The sequence below is a fragment of the Nematostella vectensis genome, chromosome 9 (assembly GCF_932526225.1).
Source record: "Nematostella vectensis chromosome 9, jaNemVect1.1, whole genome shotgun sequence".
Lineage (NCBI taxonomy): Eukaryota > Metazoa > Cnidaria > Anthozoa > Actiniaria > Edwardsiidae > Nematostella > Nematostella vectensis.
This window is the reverse complement of record NC_064042.1, coordinates 6,099,578-6,121,849: the sequence shown is the minus strand read 5'-3', so window position 1 is coordinate 6,121,849 and position 22,272 is coordinate 6,099,578. Positions and strand designations below refer to the sequence as shown.

Here is a 22,272-nt window from a genome sequence, read left to right as displayed (position 1 = left end):
TAGCTGCATTGGCAAACCACAGTCAGGAGAATTGGTCTTTAGCTTATAAGCAGCTTTGCAAAACCGTGGTTAGGAGCAGCTTGACAAATCATAGTTTATAGGAGAACTCGTCCTTAGTTCATTAGCAGCTTTGGCGAACCACAGTCAGGGGAATTTGTCTTTAGCTTAAAGCAGCGTTGCCAAACCATGGGTTAGTACCAGCTTAACAAACCATTGTTAGGAAAATTTGTTCTTACTTCATTAGCAGCTTTGCGCAGTATATGAACACGCGGCTTTAGTCTTCCTTAGCGAAGATTTATCAATAACATAATCGCGGTCTCACAAAACATGCCTTATTCCGATAAAATTAAAAATGAATAATTAGACGCGCGAGAATTGCTTCCTTGTTAATTAAAAAGAGGAAGGGCTTGATTGAACAAGACTGCGGCGATAATCAGTGAAGATGGTTAATTCACAAAACGCGTTGTCAAGAACTGAAAACATCCATTATCATCTTATTCTCGTATTGTTCATTCACTAAAGGCAGTTTGCCGGATGTAGACTTGGCCGTCAGGTTGTAAATGACTTGATTGGCTCTGCGTGTAGTAGCATCTGATATTCGTCATCCCTGTCTCCTTCGCAAGGCCTAGGGTAAACCTCTCTTGGTGATAAAACGATAACCAGTATTTCTTCGGAATACTGACAAATTGGCACCTTCAAATTGGTTGTGCATTTACCCTGAGCCCGCGGGTGGATATAATAAATGGGTAGGTCCTTCATGTATGACTGACTAAAGTGTCACTGCCGGTATGGATACCATAGAGCGGCATGCCGTGACACTTCAAGGAATCATAAATGGAGTACCTACTGAATAGGGCGGCCATTGTTGCCTGCGGATTTTTTTTATAACGAAGTGCATGGCTATATAAGAAATTGCGTGGGCTTAAAGGGAGTAAATGCCCCTTTAAAGAAGTGGCTTTATAAGGAAGTGTATGACCTTAAAAGGAAGTACTTGGCTTTATAAGAATAAATTGCATGCCTTTAGAAGTAAGCTCATGGCCTTATTAGGAAGCTCATGGCCTTATTAGGAAGCTCGGCCTTATTAGGAAGCTCATGGCCTTAATAGGAAGCTCATTGTCCTACTATTCCGAAATTCAAAGTCAAGTGGGGTGGGCGCTTATTGGGGAGGGGCCGCTTATTCGAATCGTTACGGAATGTGGGAAATCCATTTCCAAAACTCAACTGACCCTTATCTTAATCTTTGTTAAAAATAGATATTTAAAGCCTTTGATGGGTGAAATACCATTTCTGTGGTTTCAATCCCCGTGATTCACCCTTTATCTATTAGTTCCGTGGTTTCTTCTCTGTGTGTCTTTGGTGGTCTTTGCTCAACGGGAAGATCTCGGTTTTGGTTGTAGATCCTGTCAGTTTCCTGCCGATAAATTTGAAGCTCTGCTAACTCCTGATAATACCGACTAGAACATCGCCGAAACTTTGCGAACAGAACAGGGGAGAAACAGAATATTACCACAACCCCTGTCACGCAAAAAGTCGCGCCGATCAGTTTACCGAGAGCCGTTGTTGGCACATAGTCCCCGTATCCAACGCTAGAAAGCGTGACAACGGCATACCAGAATACATCAGGGATACTGCTGAACTGTGATTGGCCGCTTCCCCACTCGGCATAATACAGTGCGCTTGACATGAGAACTGTAATGAAGAGAATACACACAAGGAATAACTGGAGTTCCTCTCTGCTGTCGTAAATAGTCTCGAAGAGTAGCTTTATACTTGTGCTGTGTCTTTTCAGTTTGAGAATCCGAACTAAACGCACGAGCCGAAGTAAGGGGAATGACACGATGTCAGATAGCTTGCCTGGACGAAAAATGAGAGAAATATAAAATGGTAAAATAGCGATGAAATCAATTATGGCTGTAAATGAGAGAACAAAGTGCAAAGTGTTAGGAGCAGTTGCTAACCGCATTAAATACTCCAGGGTAAACCAGCCTGAAAACACTGTCTCCACGATAAACCAAAACCGTGTTTCCATCACTCTTTGGTCGGTAGCTATAGTTTCGTTTGTCTGTACGTAGTATTTCGCGCGCTGGCTTTCCCGCACATTCGGAAGCGTCTCCCAACAAAATACAGCCAGAGAAAATAAAATCATTAATCCACTTAAGGCGTTGATTAATTTTTCGATTGGAGAAATAGGGCTTTCTAGAGATTGCCATATTCTTGATCGTAAATTCCTCGTCCGCCGAGATGAACTGCATCCTTTCTCTTTTTTTCTGTCGCCGTTTCGAGGGCATCTTTCCAACTCAAAGAATTTCATTTCTCGTACAAATATATCGTAAGAGACGGTAGACGGTTTAGATAGTATACCAGGCGACTGATAATAAAATAGAATTGCATTGAAAACGGTTCTATCGCGCTCGAAATAATACTCGCATCGCCTCGGGTCGAAATAGCGTCTTCTCTTATTTTGTGAACCAAGCAGAGTCGTAGGATATCTTGCGAGTGTGTCTTCAAATGTTTCAAACATTTCTCCACTCACGTTAATCCGAATTCTCTGCCGTACTTCACAGTTAGCCCTTCCAAAGTCTCTTTGGAATAATGTTCTTTTTTCTTGCATAACTCCAGGCTTAAATCCTTCACTATTTTTTTCTCTCTTTGCCCATTGTTCTTTTGGTAATGTTTTTGGCGGGCTCAAATTCTCGCACGGACTGATCATGGTGAGTGGTGACGACTACGGCTTAGCACAATGCGACTCCAGTAATTATTCACTTCAGAAAAACAATTCGGAAGATTTGTGTCCCATGCCCTTAATAAATAATTTAAATAAAGATGAATCAATTCCTGCTATATCTTGCTGTGGCTTCGTAAATTCAAGTGTAAGATCATTTCTAGTCTTCTGCCCCTCGTTTTCTACCCATAATCTCAGGTGTTTTTATTCAATATCCTGGCGAATAGAGCCTTCTTATTAGCAGTTGACAACCGTAACAATTGTCGAAATTCACCAAAACCTTTGGTCTTTAACTTCATATCTTAGCCTTTCTAAAAAAAAACCATAACTTTATAGTGGCTCAACGTGGAAGTACGATATCAATTGTGAATAATTTTGTGTGTGCCCGAGTCTGTTAATTCCAGGTGTTCAGCTCCTGACATTTCTAACAATGCGGCCAGCCACATATATTCTCATTATTAGAAAATAATTGCAAACGCAAGATCTCAGAAATGCTGTTTTGTCACTCTTAAAAACTTGCGGTTCAAAGGAAAGACACAGCCGGAGCCCGTCTCACATGGACGTCATTAAATGCATTTTGTGTTTTCCTTTTAATCTTTGCCTTTGTCACGCCGGCCGACGTTAGAATTCGGTGGGTAGATATGCGTTATGCTGTAGTTAATTGTTTTTTTTACCTTAATGCATCATAAAATGATCATTTGGTGCTTTATGCTCTTAGAAGAGATACTGGAGTTGATCGCTTTTATAAACCCCGTTCGCAAATGAGCTAACTGCCATTTTGTGAAACCATTAGAGACGAACACTGCAATTTCCAGCCAGCCATTTCTCTTCATATTTAACCGTTTCACAGCTACATAAATGTATCTCTCAGCGGCATGTATTTCCTTTTTATATGGTAATTTGAGCAAGTGGGCCGATCTATTAGCGCACCGGTGCCCATAAGGAGGTTTAGGAATTCTTAAATTTAACTGATTTATTCGACCCCTTCGCCTTTCTATCGGGAAGTAGATCAAGATAAATAAACGGGCTAATTTTTGCACTGGTACAAGAGGGTTTTTTTTATATGTTTTTTGCTTATCAAAGATGGTGAACCAATTTTTAATTTAAAAAAAAAAACGCCCTCGTAATGACTTCATACCATCCCAATATTGAGAAATCTAGAGAAGAAATAACACCGTTTAGAATAAGGATCCCCAGAAAAAGAAAATTTAAAATCAGAGATTATCTACATGAAATTAAAAAAAAGGTAAACCACTTGTGTGATCACGCAATGAACGAAAATGACCGTTTAAATAATGAGGTTTCTTATGAGCATATCTTTGTTTTCGCATTAAAAAAGGGATTTTGAAATTAATATGAAATTCGGTCTTAGAGTAAAAAAGGCATCGTGAAGAATTCCGTTTAGAGTATGATGTTATCAATCCACAACAACGATTTAAAAAAAAAACGTGAAATAAAGCAAAGCAAAATATGTCTGATTACCAAACGATCAACCTTTGATTTATGTTCGGTTATGCAAGTTTGAAAAATAGTATAATTTATTCTTCCCTGGGTATTGCTATTAATGAGATGGTAATAAGGAATGGGGAATCGCTCTGGCCTAGACAAAGCCTAAGACCAGGCGAAAAGTGTAATTGGCTGCAAGCAAACACGACTTCTCGCCGGGAGGGGATTGGGGGGGGGGGGGGGGGGGGGGGGAGAGAGATGCCCACGTTACGTTCGGCAGACTCGAGAGAATCGATGAATTATTGATATCTGGTCAATCCCCAGGGAAATCTATTATGCAGATTGAGTTTACATAGTTGTGTTGAAAAGAAGCAACAAAAACTCAGAATTACCTCATAGGGAATTTACTCTCATTTCATTTGTTTTCAAGTGTTTACCACACGTCTTTGTGTCTGCTCTTTTTTTACTGACACTATCTGTATATCGAACCTATTATAGAACCTTCAGGGTCCTTTTTTGGTCAATGGAATTGGAAAACGGGTTTAATAAAGTTTTAGCCTGAAACTGTTAAAAAATCAAAGGGGCCTGGAGTGAGTCGTAAATTAGACGTTCTTCTTAAAGCCGCATTGTCACCAGTTTACTTTTGGAGGTCCGACGGAAACCTCAACCGTTAAAAGACAAAAGAATCTATTAGAATCCGAGATACTTAACAGGCCATCCGCTCTAAATTGTCAATCACATCCTCAAAGAACCGTCCAATAGACACACTGCTTTCAATATTTTGAAATATTTTTCGCGTTTTCCGTTAAAAATCATCGGATATTGTTAGGTAATCGACCTTAAGTAAACTGGCGACAATGCGGCTTTAAGGGCTTCCTTCAAATTGACGCATGTGCGCGAAGAACCTATCTCTATGGATATACGCATCTGACATAGCGCAGACGAGCTATTCTCAGCCACAGCTGTTCATCGCTTTACTCACTCTTTGGCCTCTTTAGCTTTCCATTTCCATTTAATACGCTAAAAGCGTTATGTTTCTGTATATTATTTAGCAAGAGGAAAGGCCGTGTATAAAATGAATGATTACATGTTACACAAAAGTTATGTCAATCTGTGAAATGCGTTATGTCGTCTGGTGATACATCTCACTCATTTCTCACCAAACCGTGAGATGGGGACGTGACCTGCGAAGTCTACTTAAGTTCCTAGCGGCGGGTGGTTTTTGGTCACTTCGATGGAAGTAATGACGCTGTTACAATGTGACTGATGGACGCGTGATAAGCAAATCGTGTTGTAACTATGTGATCAGCTGATTCTATAGCATAGAACCACGTGACCAGGGCTTCATTTAACCGATCAGGTTATGGTATGATGTTTTAATACCACATGTACAGCTTCCTGTACGACATGACGTCATGTAACCACGTGATCAGCTGATCCTATAACATGACGGCCTTAAAACACGTGACTCTATGAGATGATGTCTTGTCATAACGTGATCAGCGGACTCTATGACATGACGTCATGTAACCACGTGATCGGCTGACTATGACATGACGTCTTGTAACCACGTGATCGGCTGACTATATGACACGACTCCTTAAAACACGCGACTCTATGAAATGACGTCATGTAATGACGTGATCGGTTGACTGCATGACATGACGTCATGTAACCACGTGATCAGATGATCCTATGACATGATGCCCTTAAAACACGTGACTATGAGATGACGTCTTGTCATGACGTGATCAGCTGACTATGACATGAAGTCTTGTAACCACGTGATCGGCCGACCATATGACATGATGTCATGTAATGACGTGACCGACTGACTGCATGATATGACATTTCGTCTTGTAACCACGTGATCAGCTGACTAATTACTTGACTTCCTTAAAACACGTGACTCCATGACTTGACGTTATTTAACTACATGACCAGCTGACTGACCTGGTCGTCTTGTAACCACGTGACCAACTGATGACTCTATGACTTATGAATAAATCACTTATGGTATTTGAGTTTGAGCTGAGTTGTTCATTACTTACTTTTCGCTATTTTTCATTTTCGTGTTGCTTGTCTTTTTACCAGTATATCTATTTCTGAAATATTATAAGGTCTCCGTTAATCAGGCTATTTGACGCGTAAACATATATCCCTTGAAATAATGTATGCCTGAATAAATTCGTACACAATATCCTGGCCGCTTTGTTGACACGAAGGAAACAAAACTGACCGTCACTTATTAGCTTTGTTCAAACCTTCCTCACTATATAGCGATATATTTGTTACAAATAGTGATAGTATGCATAACCATCAAGGAACGAAAATTTTAATAGTATCTACTTAGAGTTAGATTCACGAACGCTGAGATATTGACAACTCTCACTACTTCTCACGTGATAATTTTTATTTAAATATTCACCATTTTCTTCTCTAAACAAAAGGTGAGATACCGACAACTTTAGCCAGGACACTATTTTTCATTGTATGAAAGCTTTTTTACACGCAATTTCACCGTGTTTATTTTCGATTCTTTAGGAGGCGAACTGCTACTTTTCACGTCATGCAGTCACCGCTTTCATTTTCTGCTCCCAGCATAAATATGAGCATGAATGTTAAGAAGAATTTGGAGTCGAGGAAAAAATATGTCAAGAAACAACTATCCCAGCAAGAAGATATCTGCTCATCGGAATTTTTCGACTTATTATCTGAAAGTGAGTACAATATGCATAAGCTATGATGGACTTTTGTTACAAGAAGTAATAGGGACATTATGAAAAAATATATACAAATACGAAGTAGCTTTTAGAAGGCGAAATGGGGTGGGTGATTTGGAAATCATTCCAGCTAGTCCTTCGCTATTCCTTGCTTTGTTTGTTATATTGACCGCGCTAATTTGTCCATTATTTTTTTTGTTTTAAGTTTAAGTTGAATATCAGTAATTTCTCCATTCCTTAAAAGAAAAGAGTTCGAGATATTGCTTGATTTGAGTTAATCTTTAGTAATAATTACTCGATTTGTTTGAATTTTAACATGTTTATTGGTTTGCTTGTCGTTTCGGTAGACCTTTTTAGTTTTAGTGAAAGGGAAAATTCTATCAATTTATAACATAAAATTCGTTTTTTCTTTTGTTAGACACCGGACCTCATCACGGGAGCCAACCAGAGCGCGCGATTTAATGGATACTGACCCCGCAATTAGAAATGACAAACAATGTTTGTCTACTGTCATTTTAACACCTTTAAACTTTTTTTCCCATTTGATTAAATTACAACTTGGACTAATTCAGATGAGACAGAGATCCGGACGTCACATACAAGCCCTGTCAGTCATCTCAGCTCGTCCCAGTCTATCTCCTCCAACAAGCTTGTTCCCGAAGGAGGGTGGGGATGGGTGGTGTGCGCCACTGCGTTCCTTGCGCAGTTCATTGTGTTTGGGATCCATAACTCCTTTGGAATTCTTTTCACGTTTCTTTTGGACGAATTTAGGAAAAGTAAAGCTTCGACAGGTGAGACTCGGTAACCCAGCGCCATGACCCTGACCTTATGACACATGACTTTCATTTGCATATTTGGTCATCTTGTGGTACGACTCACATATTGGGTTACCCGGTGGCATTTGTCTTATTCGTATATTTGGTCCTGATATTGCACGAACTTTATATTTTGTCACTATTGATCTATAGCCCTGGCATCGCTGGAGCTCATTTATAAGCACCTTTTGGTCTTTGAACTGTCATTTGGCACTCGCCGCTTACACAAAAACCTTTTTCTAATTTGGTATATTTGCCATTCACTATATGTTCTGTGTTTGGAGCCTGGGTCGGCTCGGCCTTATGTATCTGTTCGGCCCCCTGACCAGCGGACTTTGCAAAAGAATGGGATGTAAATGTGTTGCTTTTGTCGGCGGCATCCTGTGCATCCTGGGAATGTTTCTGACGTCATGTGTCACCGATTTCTCGAAGCTTTACGTGACATACAGCTTTCTTTGGGGAGTAGGGTCAAGTTTTTGTTACTTCCCAACATTGACCGTCCCTGGACAATACTTCTGTAAGCGACTCTCATTAGCTAATGGTATAATTACTGCCGGTAAGTACATGATACTTGAATCCCGATTGGACTATTATAAATAGTACTTTCGGTAATGTAATTCCCTCTCTGTTCCTTACCCTTCGTCATCCATTTTTTCTCTCCAATCAAAAACTCTTCTAACCAATCACAACTCCTCTAGCCAGCACAACCCTTTTAGCCAATCACATCCCTTCTAGCCAATCACAACCCTTTAGGCCAATCACATCCCTTGTAGCTAATCACAACCCTTCTAGCCAATCACAACCCTTTTAGCCAATCACATCCCTTCTAGCCAAACACAACCCTTTTAGCCAAACAAGATGAATTTCTTAATTAACAGAAAAAAAAAACTTCCCATGTAGCGATGTTGGCGAGATAAGTTTAAGAATTAATCTTCTCTTTTTTTACAAAATGAGTTTCTAAGAGCTTATCTCACAAAATCATACATCTTCCCAGGTAGCGGTGTTAACAAAAAGAGTTTCTAAGGATAAATTTTAGAAAAAAAATCGCATCTTCCCAGGGAAAATTGTTGGTGTTAATTGTTTTAAAGAATAAATAGAGAACAATACATCTCCCTAGCTAGCGCTACTTGCAAAATGTCTGTCTAAGAATAATTCTGAGAAAACAACATATCTTCCCTAGTAGCGCTACTGGCAAAATTTGTTACTAAAACTAGTTCTGAGAAAACAGCACATCTCCCCAGGTAAAGCTACTGCAAAATGTGTGTCTAAGAATAGTTCTGAGAAAACAACACATCTTCCCTATTAGCGCTACTGGCAAAATGTGTTTCTAAGAATAGTTCTGAGAAAAACAACACATCTCCCCAGGTAGCGGTGTTGGCACGCTGACCTTCGGCCCGCTCCTCCAGTACTTACTGAAGACCTATGGCTTTTCTTCCACCTTACGAATCCTCTCAGGGGTAATGACTCTACTGCTTGCCGCGTCTCTGACTTACAAGCGCTTTGAGTCGCCCTTGCAGTTCTGCACCAATCAGAAGAAGACGTTCTTGGACCTTACCCTTTGGTTTAACAAAGCGTTCATCACTTACACGATCGCTGTGACGTTGTTCATGCTTGGATACTTTTTTCCCTATGTGCATATGGTAAGATAAGACCAACCTATCTCTCTCTTTTGCTTTTTTGATCTTTGTCAAATATCTCTAGTTCTCTGTTCTCTTCTTATCTCCAAATCTTCCTTTCCAGGTTAGTCACGTGGTGTCATTCGGAATCCCCACATCCGACGCCGCCCTACTTATCGGCTACATGTCCATCTCTTCGACCATTAGTCGGATCATTTTCGGAAGGTTTTTGGACCACCCGTGCGTTAATCGACTATACATGACCCAGTTCGCCATTGTAGGGTTCGGGATTACTACCACTCTCTGCCCTATCGCACGTGAATATGGATCCTTTGCAGTTGTCATGGTGATGCTAGGGCTGTTTGACGGGATATACGTGGTGTTGATAACTGTGCTTGTTATGAGTATTATCGGAGCTGACAAGTTGAACATGGCGCTCGAAAACCTCGGACCCCCGGTTGCTGGTAAGCCATCAGTTGTAACCGATAAATGACTTTTCATATAAACAATGGTATAGATGATAGATTACAGTTTTGTTGAACTAACCCACACTCAAGAATGTAAAATACGAGGAACCGTCTGTTTCTTAACTGACAGCTTGTCAGATCACATATCTTGTAATATTTTAATAGTTTAATATTGTAATATTTTAATATTAAAAGCACGCTAAAAGGACAGTGCTGAATAATGTATGCGCATGCGCGTGTTCTGGCGAAAACAAACAAAATCTCAGTGTTGAATCGTTCGAGTAAAGGTACGAAAGGCTGACTTCGGTCGCTGTTTTGACTTACTGTACAGCATTAAAACCATACTGTACAAAAGATGACATATTTGTTTAATAATGAGAGAGTCATATAGAAAATTTTAGCCTTAGGTTTGATCTAGTTTTCTTAGCATTCGCCAAAATGTGACAGTTCGCCGGTAATACGCCGCCATTTCAAAACAAAAAGGCTGGTTTAACCGCGCGGTACTGGAACTAGTCTTGCGTTTTTCAGCACTGTCCACTAAAAGCCATATTGTCACCAGTTTGCTTCCAGAGGACCGACAAAAACTCAACTATAAGAGACAATATTATCTATTTGAAACCGCTCTATTTGACAGGCTCTAATTTTATCACATCCTCAAAGAACATCCAATAGACACACTGCTTTTATAATTTTGAAATATTTTTCTAGTTTTCCGTTGAAGATCATCGGAGATTGTTACGTAATTGAACGGAAGTAAACTGGTGACAATGCGGCTTTAAGTCAAACTTGGCGTGAGCCAAGGTAGAGGCGAATAGGTGGACATTTTTCTAAAAATGTTTGTTTGAACCCGCCAGTTAAAAAAAAAACCCTCATGTCTACCCTAGTATTTCCAGCAGTGTATGATAACAAACAAACCCTCATGTCTACCCTAGTATTTCCAGCTGCTTATTTTGTTCATGACCTTCCAGGACTGGTGTATGATGCTCTCTTGTCCTACGACACCGCGTTCTACATCAGCGGCGCCACCACGACTCTCTCTTCGCTTCTCATGTTTCTCATCCCGTGGCTTCTCCCAGACACGCGGAACGGCAACTTCAAGCGGGACTCGGTCGGTAACCGTATTGGCTCCATCCTGAACTCCCTACACACCATAGAAGTGTCCGAGAATAGGTCCGCCCCAGCGTCCGGTTCAAGCAGCCTTAGCAACTGTTGCAACCTTCTGGACTTCACCAATTCCGAGAAAAGCAACTTCCTGGAACTTCCAAGGGTCCAGTCACAATCATCCATCGCAACTTCCAAGAACACTATTTATAACCGGTACATGCCACGCCAAGGATCCGTGACAAAAACCTTGTTGTCGCGCCAGTTGAGGAGTGGTAGCCCTGTACATAATGTCGGCCTGAGAAATCCCGGGTTAATGCGCGGCAGTCTAGGCATGTTGCGAAGGGACTCGGCCCCAGCCCTACCCCATTTCAACCGTGAAGAGCCTGGGGTGTCTTCAACTCGCCGAGATTCCGCCCCGTGCACTGGCCTTGGTCTCTCCCAGTCTCCAATCGCTCTAATGTCTGTGTGCGAAAGCCCTTTTCGCGTAATGCATCGAGAATGATTGTCAAACCAGAGGACGAATTGCAACAATCGGCGAATTATGCTCTCATGAAGGAGGCGATAGTTTGAAAAGCGACTCCTTAAAGCTGCCTATCTGCCGGTCTCCTGACTGCCGACGGAACCAAAACCGACAAGAGACAAAGGAATTTATTAGAATTCGCTCTTCTGTATGGCTGGTGAAAGACTAGTTAAACCCAACGAAAATCGCTAAAACTCAGTCAGAAGAACATTAAGGACACCAAGCAAATATATATAGTATTTCAGGAAATTTTATTAAGATGAAGAGAAAAAGTTATACGCTCAAAAGTCACCATATATTCTGTAGTAAATCGTCAAATGTAATGATCCTGAGCTACCTGTGATGTTAGCTCTAGAGCGAGGAAGTCACTATTCGCACATGATCTTACGCCGAATTCCAAACTCCAGGAAAGTATATAGGCTATTTCTGCAGTCATCATGTGCAGATGGAATTTTACAAGCAAGAAATGCAGTATGGATAGGTCATTCTATGTTTGTGAAATTCGTAACATTTGCACGCCGATTTCGTCCGCCATCTTGGATCTGTAATCTGCCAGTCGTTATCTTTTTTCCGTCTCCGCATCAGGGTTCCAGTGGATGTCCCCGCAACAGCAAATAACGACTGGGTACGAGTCTGCATAAAATTCAAGTTTTGACATAAAAACAATAAATAGGTCGGCAGTTCTCCCTATATCGACGTCACAGATTTTTAGAATTATTGCTGCTCTAATTACCTAAATAAAATGGCGAAGACAAAAGTAATTTCGTACTATTTAAAACAAAAATCAAGTATAGCAAAGAGTCGCTGTAGTCTCCATAGAACCATCCAATGTCCACTAGGACATTGGGGGTGGGGGGGGGGGTGTAGGGCACTGATGCGCGTGGCAGTATGTCCCCCTCCCTCCCCCTTATCCCTGCTGTGTGTTTCAGTGTATAATTTTTTCGACAACTCCGTTTTTATAATTATCATCTGATTGAAGATATTGAAAATAAAGCGGATAAAGATAGGGATGTTTACATTACTGTCTAATGCTCTTGAAGATATTGAAAATAAAGCGGATAAAGATAGGGATGTTTACATTACTGTCTAATGCTCTTGAAGAGCACAGGGGTGGACCTAGTCTACTACGCGGTCGCTCTGCACCCTGTCATGCAATTGCTTGAGAGCGCCTTGCGTAACAGATGTTAGAACGCAGGGTTGGATACAGGGGGGGGGGTGGATTGGGTGGATACCCACCCCCATTTTAAGTAAAAAAAAAAAAACACTTTTTAAAGAAAATAAATGACTTCGCCTGCTTGACTTTGCTGACGCGACAAATCCAATTCAGCTTGAAGTATTTTAAGATCTATGTAGTGACCTACCAAGAACCACTGGGTCAGCTGTAAGTGGTCTATCCGGCCATCATCCACCCCCCATTATGAAATCCTGGATCCGCCCATGGAACGACTGCATAGAAGCATTTAAACACGAGGCTCCACTATAAAAGGGAAAGCTCCTCCCACCTCCGGGAACAGAACACTGCCACCCTATCATTCACATTATAAGCCCCCTGTAATATTGCTTATCTCTGAGCCTCAGTCGGTTAAAATAAAACTATTTTTGCACAGGTAACAAGACAGTTGTGTTAAGAGATTGGTGAATCGGTGATTTGCTGTCCACTCACGTATTCGGTGCAAAATTTTAAATTTTTCGCTATCCATGATCTAATGTATCTGCATAAATTATTCTCGTGCTGTGATGAAAATGCTCGTATTTTAAAGGGCACCCAGCTTGGTATAGCATTATTTTACGATAAATAGAAACATTTTAGGTCGACAACTCTAGGCATGAATTATATTTGATTTGGATAACAATACAAAGATTTGATTGAAACAATTGCGCTCAGAGCAATTGTCCTGACATATTGAATCATTGACTGATTGATAAGTGATTGTTCTTGAGCCTGGGGGTGGGAGGAGCTTTCCCTTTTATAACGAAACCTCGTGTTTAAGAGCCAACTTCTCGACAGTCTCATTATAAGGCAAAAGGCATATATTGAAATACGCCCGAATTACCTCTTATTAGCATAATTTGGGGGGTGGGCTTCCGCACAGGAACGCCTCCGTGTGTAAGGGCTTGCGACCCAGCGTCGTCCAAAAAGAAAACTAATAGCGCGCGCCTACTGTTCAAATTCAAGAATCTCGAAACACCCCGAATGACATTCTCACTCTACCTACGTACTTCACCAAGAAGTTATGACAGCCACGGAGTCATGCAAAGTTCTTCTTCTGGGAATCTAAAATTCGAGCTAATTCTTGGTGATAAAAGCAATGGTTATTTTGAAGGTGTTTTATTTGAATCGATCGAAAGTCTGCATTTTGCTCCATTAATGGCTCATATTATGAACTAACTTGATGTTCGAGTAATCTCTGATGCGATGTGTACCGTCCACATAACCAGTATTTTTGCGTGGTGAAAGATCAACGAGAATTTTGTATGAAATAAGACCGAAAACTTGTTGGAAAGTTCAGGGGTGACTTTCGACGCTCACAGCTTAGCATTGCTCAACACCCGAAGGATCTCGTAACTTGGCACCTCGAAGATCGGGGACTGGTCGCGCAGCAGTCGGCGTCCGAAGAGTGAGCCGAAAAGTTTGGTGGATTTGAGTTGTTCTTGTGGACTGTCCTCTTGGTGTATAATTCCTGCCTGTGGGGTGGGGGCTTGGGAAGTCAGGGGGGTGGACTTGGGAGGTTTTGTCAGGTAGGGGATAAGACACATAAGGCACGCTGGTATAAAGGCGGTGGCTGCGCACAGGTAAAACGCCAAGGAATACTCTCCCGTTATGTCATACACCCAGCCTAAAACAAAAGAAGTACACTCCCGTTATGTCATACATCCAGTCTAAAACAAAAGAAGTACACTCCCGTTATGTCATACATCCAGTCTAAAACAGAAGAGTACTCTCCCGTTATGTCATACACCCAGCCTAAAACAAAAGAAGTACACTCCCGTTATGTCATACATCCAGTCTAAAACAGAAGAGTACTCTCCCGTTATGTCATATACCCAGCCTAAAACAAAAGAAGTACACTCCCGTTATGTCATACATCCAGTCTAAAACAGAAGAGTACTCTCCCGTTATGTCATACACCCAGCCTAAAACAACCTAGCTTTAAAGGCGGCGAAATACGAGGCACAAGTTGAGGGATTTTGTGCCTCGTATTTCCCCGGCTTAAGGATGACAAAAAGCAAGGCTGACAACATGTCACTACAGTAATAAAGAAAACGTCACTGCCCCTATTGGATTTAGTCCTCAATCGAAGTTACCCTCATGTATGAATAACCCTTTCTGCCTACTTATGCATAATATGGGAACCCCCAATGCATCTCTTATTCACAATGAAGTATCCGTGGTTTGGCCTCCAGGGGCCGGTTCCTGAAAAGCCGATTAGCGCTAACCCAGGGTTAAATTTGCGCTAACCATTTTTACCCCCGGATCAGTTCTGTTCCCGAAATGCTGGTTAACGCTTACTCTGGGTTAGTTTGGAGGTAAAATCTAACCCTGCTCGGGAGGTAGCTAACCTACGGTCTACCTATGGTAACACAGGCCTCCCAAACTTTTTAGAAGAACTAAAGTTTCATCAAATGAAGTTGCCGACAAAAATGACGTTACACAAAAACAATGTAGGGATCAAATGTCCTAACATTTCGTTTTGTTATGCGACATTCGTTGCTATGCTGACTCGAAAATTGTGCTTGGGACAGACAAAAAAATACATGAAATTTATACTTGAAATGAATATGTCTCGCTAGTGTCACGCACCAACTCGAATCCTGCAAATGGCAATTTTACCAATGAAATGGATGTAATTTCAGGTGATGTAGAGGTGTTTTGGGGCTTCTCTGTGGTAATAAACCAACCAAATGTAAATTTGGGTTGCTCTTTATTGATCTACTAAGTATCCTATATGAATTTTACTCGTCAAACCAGTTTTTCACTCGCTTCATCCACGGGTAAATCGGGGATTACTTGGCTTTCGGGAACGGTGAGTTATCCGTAGGTTAGCTAACCTACGATTAGCAAATTTTAACCCGGGATTAGGCGCTGATCTAGGGATAAGTTAATCGGCCTTTCAGGAATTATTAGTTGTTGGGCTGGGAGTACGGAATGTCTAAAGCAGTACCCCGCAGGGCCCATCGCCTATTCCAGCATTCATATTATGGGTACTCCCATTGCATCCCTTATTTGCTATGGGCTGCCCTTATTTGCCCTTACCTGCTATGGGCGGCCCTAGCATCATAGGGAACGCCATGACAGAGAACATCCCACCGAGCGCGTACGACATTTTACTCGCTCCGACGATATCACTCGTGATGACAGGGATTAACACGACGTATAGACCCTCGAACAGCCCGAAGATCACCGAGTACGCTACAAGGCCTGCATAGTCCGTCACCATGGTAACAAAGAGAGCGCACATGGCCATGACAAGAAAGCCAAACTGCGAAGAAGTTTGCAAGCGCAGTTAAAAGTAAGCAATTATTAGGGAATGTATCAATACAAGGTTGAAATGTTATGTCTTTTACTCCTCTTTGAAAACGGAGTGGTTTTGCTGAGGTGTTAAAGAAATCATTCCATCCTTGTGTTGATTTCATATCAAACATATTCCCCACGGATAGTGTCCTTCGTATGTATTGCCTTATATGGGCACAGATGCCCATATTTAGAAGAGCTAAAGTTTTCCCGCTCCCTGATCTCCAGAAAACATGGTTAAAAATACTGATTCCTGTCAATTTGAGACTCGCTGCAAAAATTATTAAGCAAAACTTGCTCGCTTGGTCAAATATTTTCCTTACTAATCCTATAAAGTCCTTAGACCCAGGCCTCCGAGAGATTGACCGAGCGGGTTTGAAGGTCACCCAAATATTGATATGATTTCAGGTTTCCTGTCTCTGAATCCACTACGCCTGCACATACACCTAGTTATATTCTACTATAATCAAAAAGCCCAAACTGTCGCGATCTCGTACCAGAACAATGAATAAAATACACCAAAATCTGGAAATCGACTCTCTCAGTTTGTGTTAGAGGTGTAAGAACAGCAATGTCCGAGTTTAAAGTACCAAAAGGTTACCTGAGAATCAGCTAGTTTTTGCTAGCCAATCGATAAAACACCTATATCATCACATTATTAGAAATGAAATGATTAAAGTTACAAGCACAATAATACGGGTCTGTTCGGAGGCATTTTCTCCCCTTCCCCCGTTACCCCCTTCCTACTCCTGTCTCCTCCCCCTTTCCCTTGGGAGTGTATAGTTATTGAGTCTTGTGTGACCAAGTACCTGATATACATGAAGCCTATTGATGCAAGGAGAATCCGAGATTTTTCCGAATACTAGCCGACCAAGAGTCGACGCAATCGACATGTAACCGATCAGCAACGAAGACTTCGTCGGTTGAACGCCTAGATCCTCGGCGTGACGAACCTATCAAAACGCCAAAGGAAATTTGAATTTGATAGTTATTAAAGGTATTTTATATATCTATCAGAAAATACAGTTTGAATTTCTTTTTTTGGAATACGCCTAAGGGCAACCTGCATGGGGAAACTTCATTTGGTAACCAGGCCCGTACCAAGCATTTGGTAATCATGTACCAGTACACGACAAGAACCAGACCCGTACCAAGCATTTGGTAATCATGTACCAGTACATGACAAGAACCAGGCCCGTACCAAGCATTTGGTAATCATGTACCAGTACATGACAAGAACCAGGCCCGTACCAAGCATTTGGTAATCATGTACCAGTACATGACAAGAACCAGGCCCGTACCAAGCATTTGGTAATCATGTACCAGTACATGACAAGAACCAGGCCCGTACCAAGCATTTGGTAATCATGTACCAATACATGACAAGAACCAGGCCCGTGCCAAGCACTTGGTAATCATGTACCAGTACATGACAAGAACCAGGCCCGTACCAAGCATTTTTCCGAAAATGTGGACCAAATGTTTCTGGGGGTTGGGAGGGGGAGGGGGTGTTTAACTATAACAATCTATTCACATCAAAAAAAGCTATTTAAGATTTGGACGGGCATTTATTTTTGGATTTGGCTACACAAAAGTGAGACATTTAAAATATATACCAGAGTGATCTAGAATGCCTCTTTTATCTAATTCCCTTATACTGTTTATGCTTATAGTTTTGTCTACAAATAGCACATTTATTGGAATGGGCAGTGGACTTTCCGCTGTTGTGTGATAGATAGATAGATGTTTTATTCATGGCACCTTATAAAGCATTTACATCGGCGTAAATCCACAAATAATGTGTGTGTGTGTGTGTGGGGGGGGGGGGGGGGGGGGGTGCGTTCGCACCCCGTTTAACCCCCTGGGAACGGGCCTGAAAACATGACCACAATGGGGTTATCACGTGAACAGCAGATAGGAACAATCAAAACGATACGTGACCGTCACATGGTAGTGCTCACATGGCCTGGCCAGTGACCAGTACATGGCTATCACGTGATCAACACGTGGATTGCCTAGGTTAATGAATGCAACTTACCAAGTGCACGAAGGGTACAAAGTATCCGAGCATAAAGATGGACAGAGACGCAATCCACACCACGTGATCAACACGTGAAGTGCATGTGATTAAAGAATTAAACTTACCAAGTGCACGAAGGGTACAAAATATCCGAGCATGAAGATGGACAGACACGCAATCCACACCACGTAGCCTTTGTTCTTGAAAATCTCCCAATAAAACATCTTTCTCGTCTCATGTGGTCTCCCTGTTTCACAGAAAGCGTTTCGGACTGGGCGAAACAAAGCGCTACAAACAAACACAGGCACCATGAATGCGGCCAGTGCCATGAACGCATGCGCATAGCCGAGATGCGCAAAGAGTAGCTGCAATATAGGACCCATACACAGGGTACCCACGCCGCTTCCCGCGGTCACAAGTCCGTTTACAAGCGACAGCCTTGTTTTGAAGTATTTAGACAAAACGATGATAGTTGGAAAATAGCACAAGCTCGTCCCAGCTCCCCATATGATGCCGTAGGTGAAGTACAACACGGGAAGACTGGTGACGATTGACGAGAGGAGTAATCCCATAGTGCACAGCGATGCGCCTGCCAAACCAACCACTCGACATCCGAAGCGCTCACAGAGGGAGGTGGTCAGCGGTCCGAGGAAAAACATCATTCCTGTTGCTAGGGAACCGACCCATGCTGTATAAAACGAAAAAAGTGATGGATTTAAATAACTTCACAAAAGGTATCATATCTAATACCAGGCTCTAACTCTACGTCTTTCCTATCTGCGTCCCCTTTGCACTGATTTTCACAACGAGACGCAAGCATGTCACGTCTCCTCTGACTTCTCCTCCTCCGCTTACCTACATTGTGACCTGTAGAGGTTTTGTGATAAGCGCTCTACGGGGAAACCATCATTTACATTTGAATATTATACACTTCTTTCAAATGAGGTCGCACTCGGAGACTCCATTAATGAGCAAATAATTTCAAATTAAAACAGTTCCACGTTTCGAAAGCATTTCGTGGCATCCTTGTTTATACACCTGTAAACATACAGATGAGATCGCCATTTAATATGCGTTACCCATGATGCACTGCCGACTACGATTCTGCGGATTCTCAAGAGGAACCTTATTTAAAATAGGTGTAATGATATAGTATAATTATAAGTAGTATACAACGACACTTGCGCGCTCTGATTGGTCAAGGGTCCATGTGTTATTAGAGGACACCACACGCACGCTTGGCGCCAGCATGCGCGCGTTCCTCAAAACTATATTGTAACGTTGTATAAAACAAATAGATCTCCTTTTTGCGTGTGTCTGTCCTCTAATAGATGCACAGATGACGTCACAGCACGTCATGGAACCAAAAAAAACTACGCAACGAGACGCAGTCGATAATTTATTTGTTCATGACACGCATCTGTGCATCTATCAGAGGACAGATGCACTCAAAAATGAGACCCATTTGTTTTATACAACGTTACAATATACAGCTATTTCAAATAAGGTTGCACTCGAGAATCCATGTGTCATAACCCGCGGTGGTTCATGGGTAGCGTATAAACGGCTGAGTCCTTGTGTCTGAAAGCTATGTGAATGTTGATAAGAAGGTAAACAATAATTCTACAGCTTTAGAAACCTGGATTTATATTTTATTTACGCTTATTTGTTTATTAACTTGATACCCATGAATCACTGCGGGTTAGGATACCCAAATTCTCCGAGTGCAACCTTTGAAAAAGGTGTAGTTTTTTGTCTCACCTGTCACTCCTCTATGGGCGTGAAACCTATCCACCAGCGCTGTGTAGATGATCCCCGCCGAGTTCTGCACTCCAAGCATCAGAAACTGTATGAAAAACGCTCCAAGACATACAACCCATCCCCACCCCCCTTCGGGATAAGGCTGTACACAAACGTGTACGTCATCTGCTCGCGTGACGTCATCCAAGCCTTCAGTCCCGTGACTTCTGGAGTCGCCTTTCTCAACCAGCGCGATGTCGTTTTCGACCATGATGGAGACCAGCTACAGTTTAGCTGTTCCGCTATTCCAGGAGGTCGCGCGCATGTGCTGATGATGGTGGACCGCGTACCATCAACACCGCAGCCGTGGTCTTCGTAAATGAAATAGAAAGACCGACTGGTGAGATCTTGCTTTGGGAAATAAGGTCATTAGAACTAATACAGGGATTTGTAATAGCGTTTCTCTAATATGCAGTTGTTACTTGTAACAGAGGCGTAGCTTCCCACATACAGGGGGTACACAATTGGGCACACATACAGAAACATCAAGAAAATATTCCATATCAAGAAAATTTAGACAAAAATTTTCGTTTTTTCCATACGCTTTCACTTCCATATAAGTAAAATAATATATTTCTTATTTGGACAACCTGCATGATTTTTGTCATTTTTAATGCTGCCGTACCGCAGGTGTTTCGCAAACTTTATGAATTGTATTCAGAAGAGAAAAAAAACAGTGACTGTGACCATCTTTAGTCAATAGAGAAGGCCTCTGAAAAGTAACGAAAATTCCTCGGTACCAGACCCCTAAAACGACAAGGGTTTTATTCATATGGGAGATACAGGCACGCCCCGACTGATAATTTTCTTGGAATATTTTCGAATATTGGGCCCACAGTGGCCCACCCCCGTTGCTTGTAGAAAAAAAAATTCCCATACGCGGCCAAGTGTAAGGAATATTTAAAATCACATAAAAAAGTTTGGGTTCCTTTAAAAAGTAAATTTGTCATTAATAGTGTGCAATGTTTCCATTAAAATTTCCAAAAGGGCACTGCTTATATCTGGGTGTCATTTCATGTCATTTTTAAAAAAAATTTATAAATGTGTTTCTCCTTCTCATGATGACCCTAATTAGCATTCCATTTCATTTTTGTAGTATTCTTTTTCTCATAACTATGGCATTTTGTTTGCTATTTTATTATTAGAAATAGTGTACTGACAAGAACCGTTCAAAGTGTGTTTATCCTATATCAGACCAGACCTATTACAATCACTTTATAATGGAAGAATAGCACGTAATATACTTACCACAATGGCCGACGTGCGCGCGCAGGACGACACAACGGGTCGCTGTAATTGGCTTGTGATGACGTCATAATTGTGTATTTAGCTGCGACCCGTGAATCAATTATATCACCCGATTTCTTTATCTATTTAACACATGTCCAATGATAAGGGAGTGTTCATTAAATATACCGAGAGGGGGGAGGGAAGATATTAGAAGGGGGACTGAAAATTTTTAGCCACCAAAAGGGGGCCACCGAAATAAACAGTCCTCTAAAGGAGGGGGCTCTGATTTTTTTAGAAGCCATACTTTTTTGCTTTAATATTTTACTGATATGATCTAGTTTGTAGCACAAATACAGATTAAATATTAAGCATAATGACAAAATGTATTTAATACTTTCTTATAACTGTCTTTATAAACCATAATTTAAATACTTCCAGTATATGACAGTTGGTTACCGATACACTTTATTATCAGAATAACAGGAACAAATTGAAATAAACTTCTAAACAGTGGTGGAGCATGCAAATCCCCATATAGATACATTTTTTTAGGTTGGACATTATCCCTTTTTTACAGAAAAATATTCTTAACAAAAACAAATATGTACAAATGTATATTCCTTCACAGGCTTCCTAGGGGCGGACCATGACTTTTGAGGGGGGATTTGAAGGGCAAACAACTGATTGAAGAACTCCCTGCATCATTAAACATGATTTTACATGCAAAAAAAAAATATGAAGTATGCCTAAATGAATTACCACCTTTTGATCATGAGAGAAAAAAAATCCTCCTCTATGAACTTGACGGGATCATCAACCCGGACAAGGAGGGCAGCTTTCTTTATTTTCCAGTACAGATTTAAAGCCTTTTTTTCTTATTGAGGTCGTAAGGGGGGGAGGGCTCCAAAAATTTTGGGGTTCTGAAAAAAAATTTGTAAAAAAAATTGTAAAAAAATTGTAAAAAAATTTACAATGAAAGGGGGGGCTCCAAAATTTTAAGGTGTCTTGAGTAAAAATCTTCCATCCCCCCCCCCCCCCCCATCGGTGTATTTAATGAACACTCCCCAAGTAGCGTAATCGAGATTGATTACAATTTTCTAGACAGAAACACGATTCGTAGCGAAGTTTTTAAACTTCTTAAGACTCTGTAGAGACTCACACCAGACGAAATGTTTGCTAAGTTTTGCTCTTGAATTTGAATAATTAGTTTACTAACAGGAGATCATAAGAATGACCGGAAAACTTTAAAGAAAAACTCGGGTTTCCTGTGGCAAGATTCAGTTCCAAGAAATGTCA

At 41.3% G+C, this 22,272-nt stretch overlaps 3 protein-coding genes across 4 annotated transcripts; 1 reads left to right on the top strand and 2 right to left on the bottom strand.

Annotated features, from left to right (window-relative positions):
* Positions 1-466: 466 nt before the first annotated feature.
* Positions 467-3,628, bottom strand: LOC5507063 (potassium voltage-gated channel subfamily A member 2). Its single transcript, XM_032375539.2, has one exon. It carries the CDS (start codon positions 2,708-2,710, stop codon positions 1,310-1,312), a length of 1,401 nt encoding a protein of 466 aa, XP_032231430.2. The 5' UTR covers positions 2,711-3,628; the 3' UTR covers positions 467-1,309.
* Positions 3,629-6,545: 2,917 nt separating this feature from the next.
* On the top strand, positions 6,546-12,480 carry LOC5507062 (monocarboxylate transporter 10). 2 transcript variants are annotated; one of them, XM_032375570.2, is made up of 6 exons: positions 6,546-6,618; positions 6,713-6,888; positions 7,464-7,682; positions 9,072-9,346; positions 9,447-9,786; positions 10,758-12,480. In XM_032375570.2, the coding sequence occupies exons 2-6, from the start codon at positions 6,738-6,740 to the stop codon at positions 11,393-11,395; spliced, it is 1,623 nt and encodes a 540-aa protein (XP_032231461.2). In that variant the 5' UTR covers positions 6,546-6,618; positions 6,713-6,737; the 3' UTR covers positions 11,396-12,480. The 2 variants fall into 2 exon arrangements, with proteins under 2 accessions (XP_032231461.2, XP_032231462.2); XM_032375571.2 differs by lacking the exons at positions 6,546-6,618; positions 7,464-7,682 and having other exon boundaries at positions 6,629-6,888.
* A 1,246-nt stretch (positions 12,481-13,726) lies between these two features.
* On the bottom strand, positions 13,727-21,052 carry LOC5507061 (monocarboxylate transporter 10). The gene is made up of 6 exons (XM_032375572.2): positions 20,995-21,052; positions 19,708-20,057; positions 18,072-18,634; positions 16,736-16,879; positions 15,669-15,894; positions 13,727-14,250 (listed from the first exon to the last, which is right to left on the bottom strand). Exons 2-6 carry the CDS (start codon positions 19,955-19,957, stop codon positions 13,940-13,942), a joined length of 1,494 nt encoding a protein of 497 aa, XP_032231463.2. The 5' UTR covers positions 19,958-20,057; positions 20,995-21,052; the 3' UTR covers positions 13,727-13,939.
* Positions 21,053-22,272: the final 1,220 nt, after the last annotated feature.

Coding starts and splice junctions, on each gene's coding strand:
- LOC5507063 (XM_032375539.2), bottom strand. CDS start 2,710: ATGATCAGTCCGTGCGAGAATTTGAGCCCGCCAAAAACATTACCAAAA.
- LOC5507062 (XM_032375570.2), top strand. CDS start 6,738: ATGCAGTCACCGCTTTCATTTTCTGCTCCCAGCATAAATATGAGCATG. Junction 6,889..7,463: donor TTTCGACTTATTATCTGAAA/GTGAGTACAATA, acceptor GGACTAATTCAG/ATGAGACAGAGATCCGGACG. Junction 9,347..9,446: donor TTTTTCCCTATGTGCATATG/GTAAGATAAGAC, acceptor CTTCCTTTCCAG/GTTAGTCACGTGGTGTCATT.
- LOC5507061 (XM_032375572.2), bottom strand. CDS start 19,957: ATGGTCGAAAACGACATCGCGCTGGTTGAGAAAGGCGACTCCAGAAGT. Junction 15,895..16,735: donor ATAGGCTTCATGTATATCAG/GTACTTGGTCAC, acceptor ACTTCTTCGCAG/TTTGGCTTTCTTGTCATGGC. Junction 14,251..15,668: donor GCTAGGGCCGCCCATAGCAG/GTAAGGGCAAAT, acceptor CTTTTGTTTTAG/GCTGGGTGTATGACATAACG.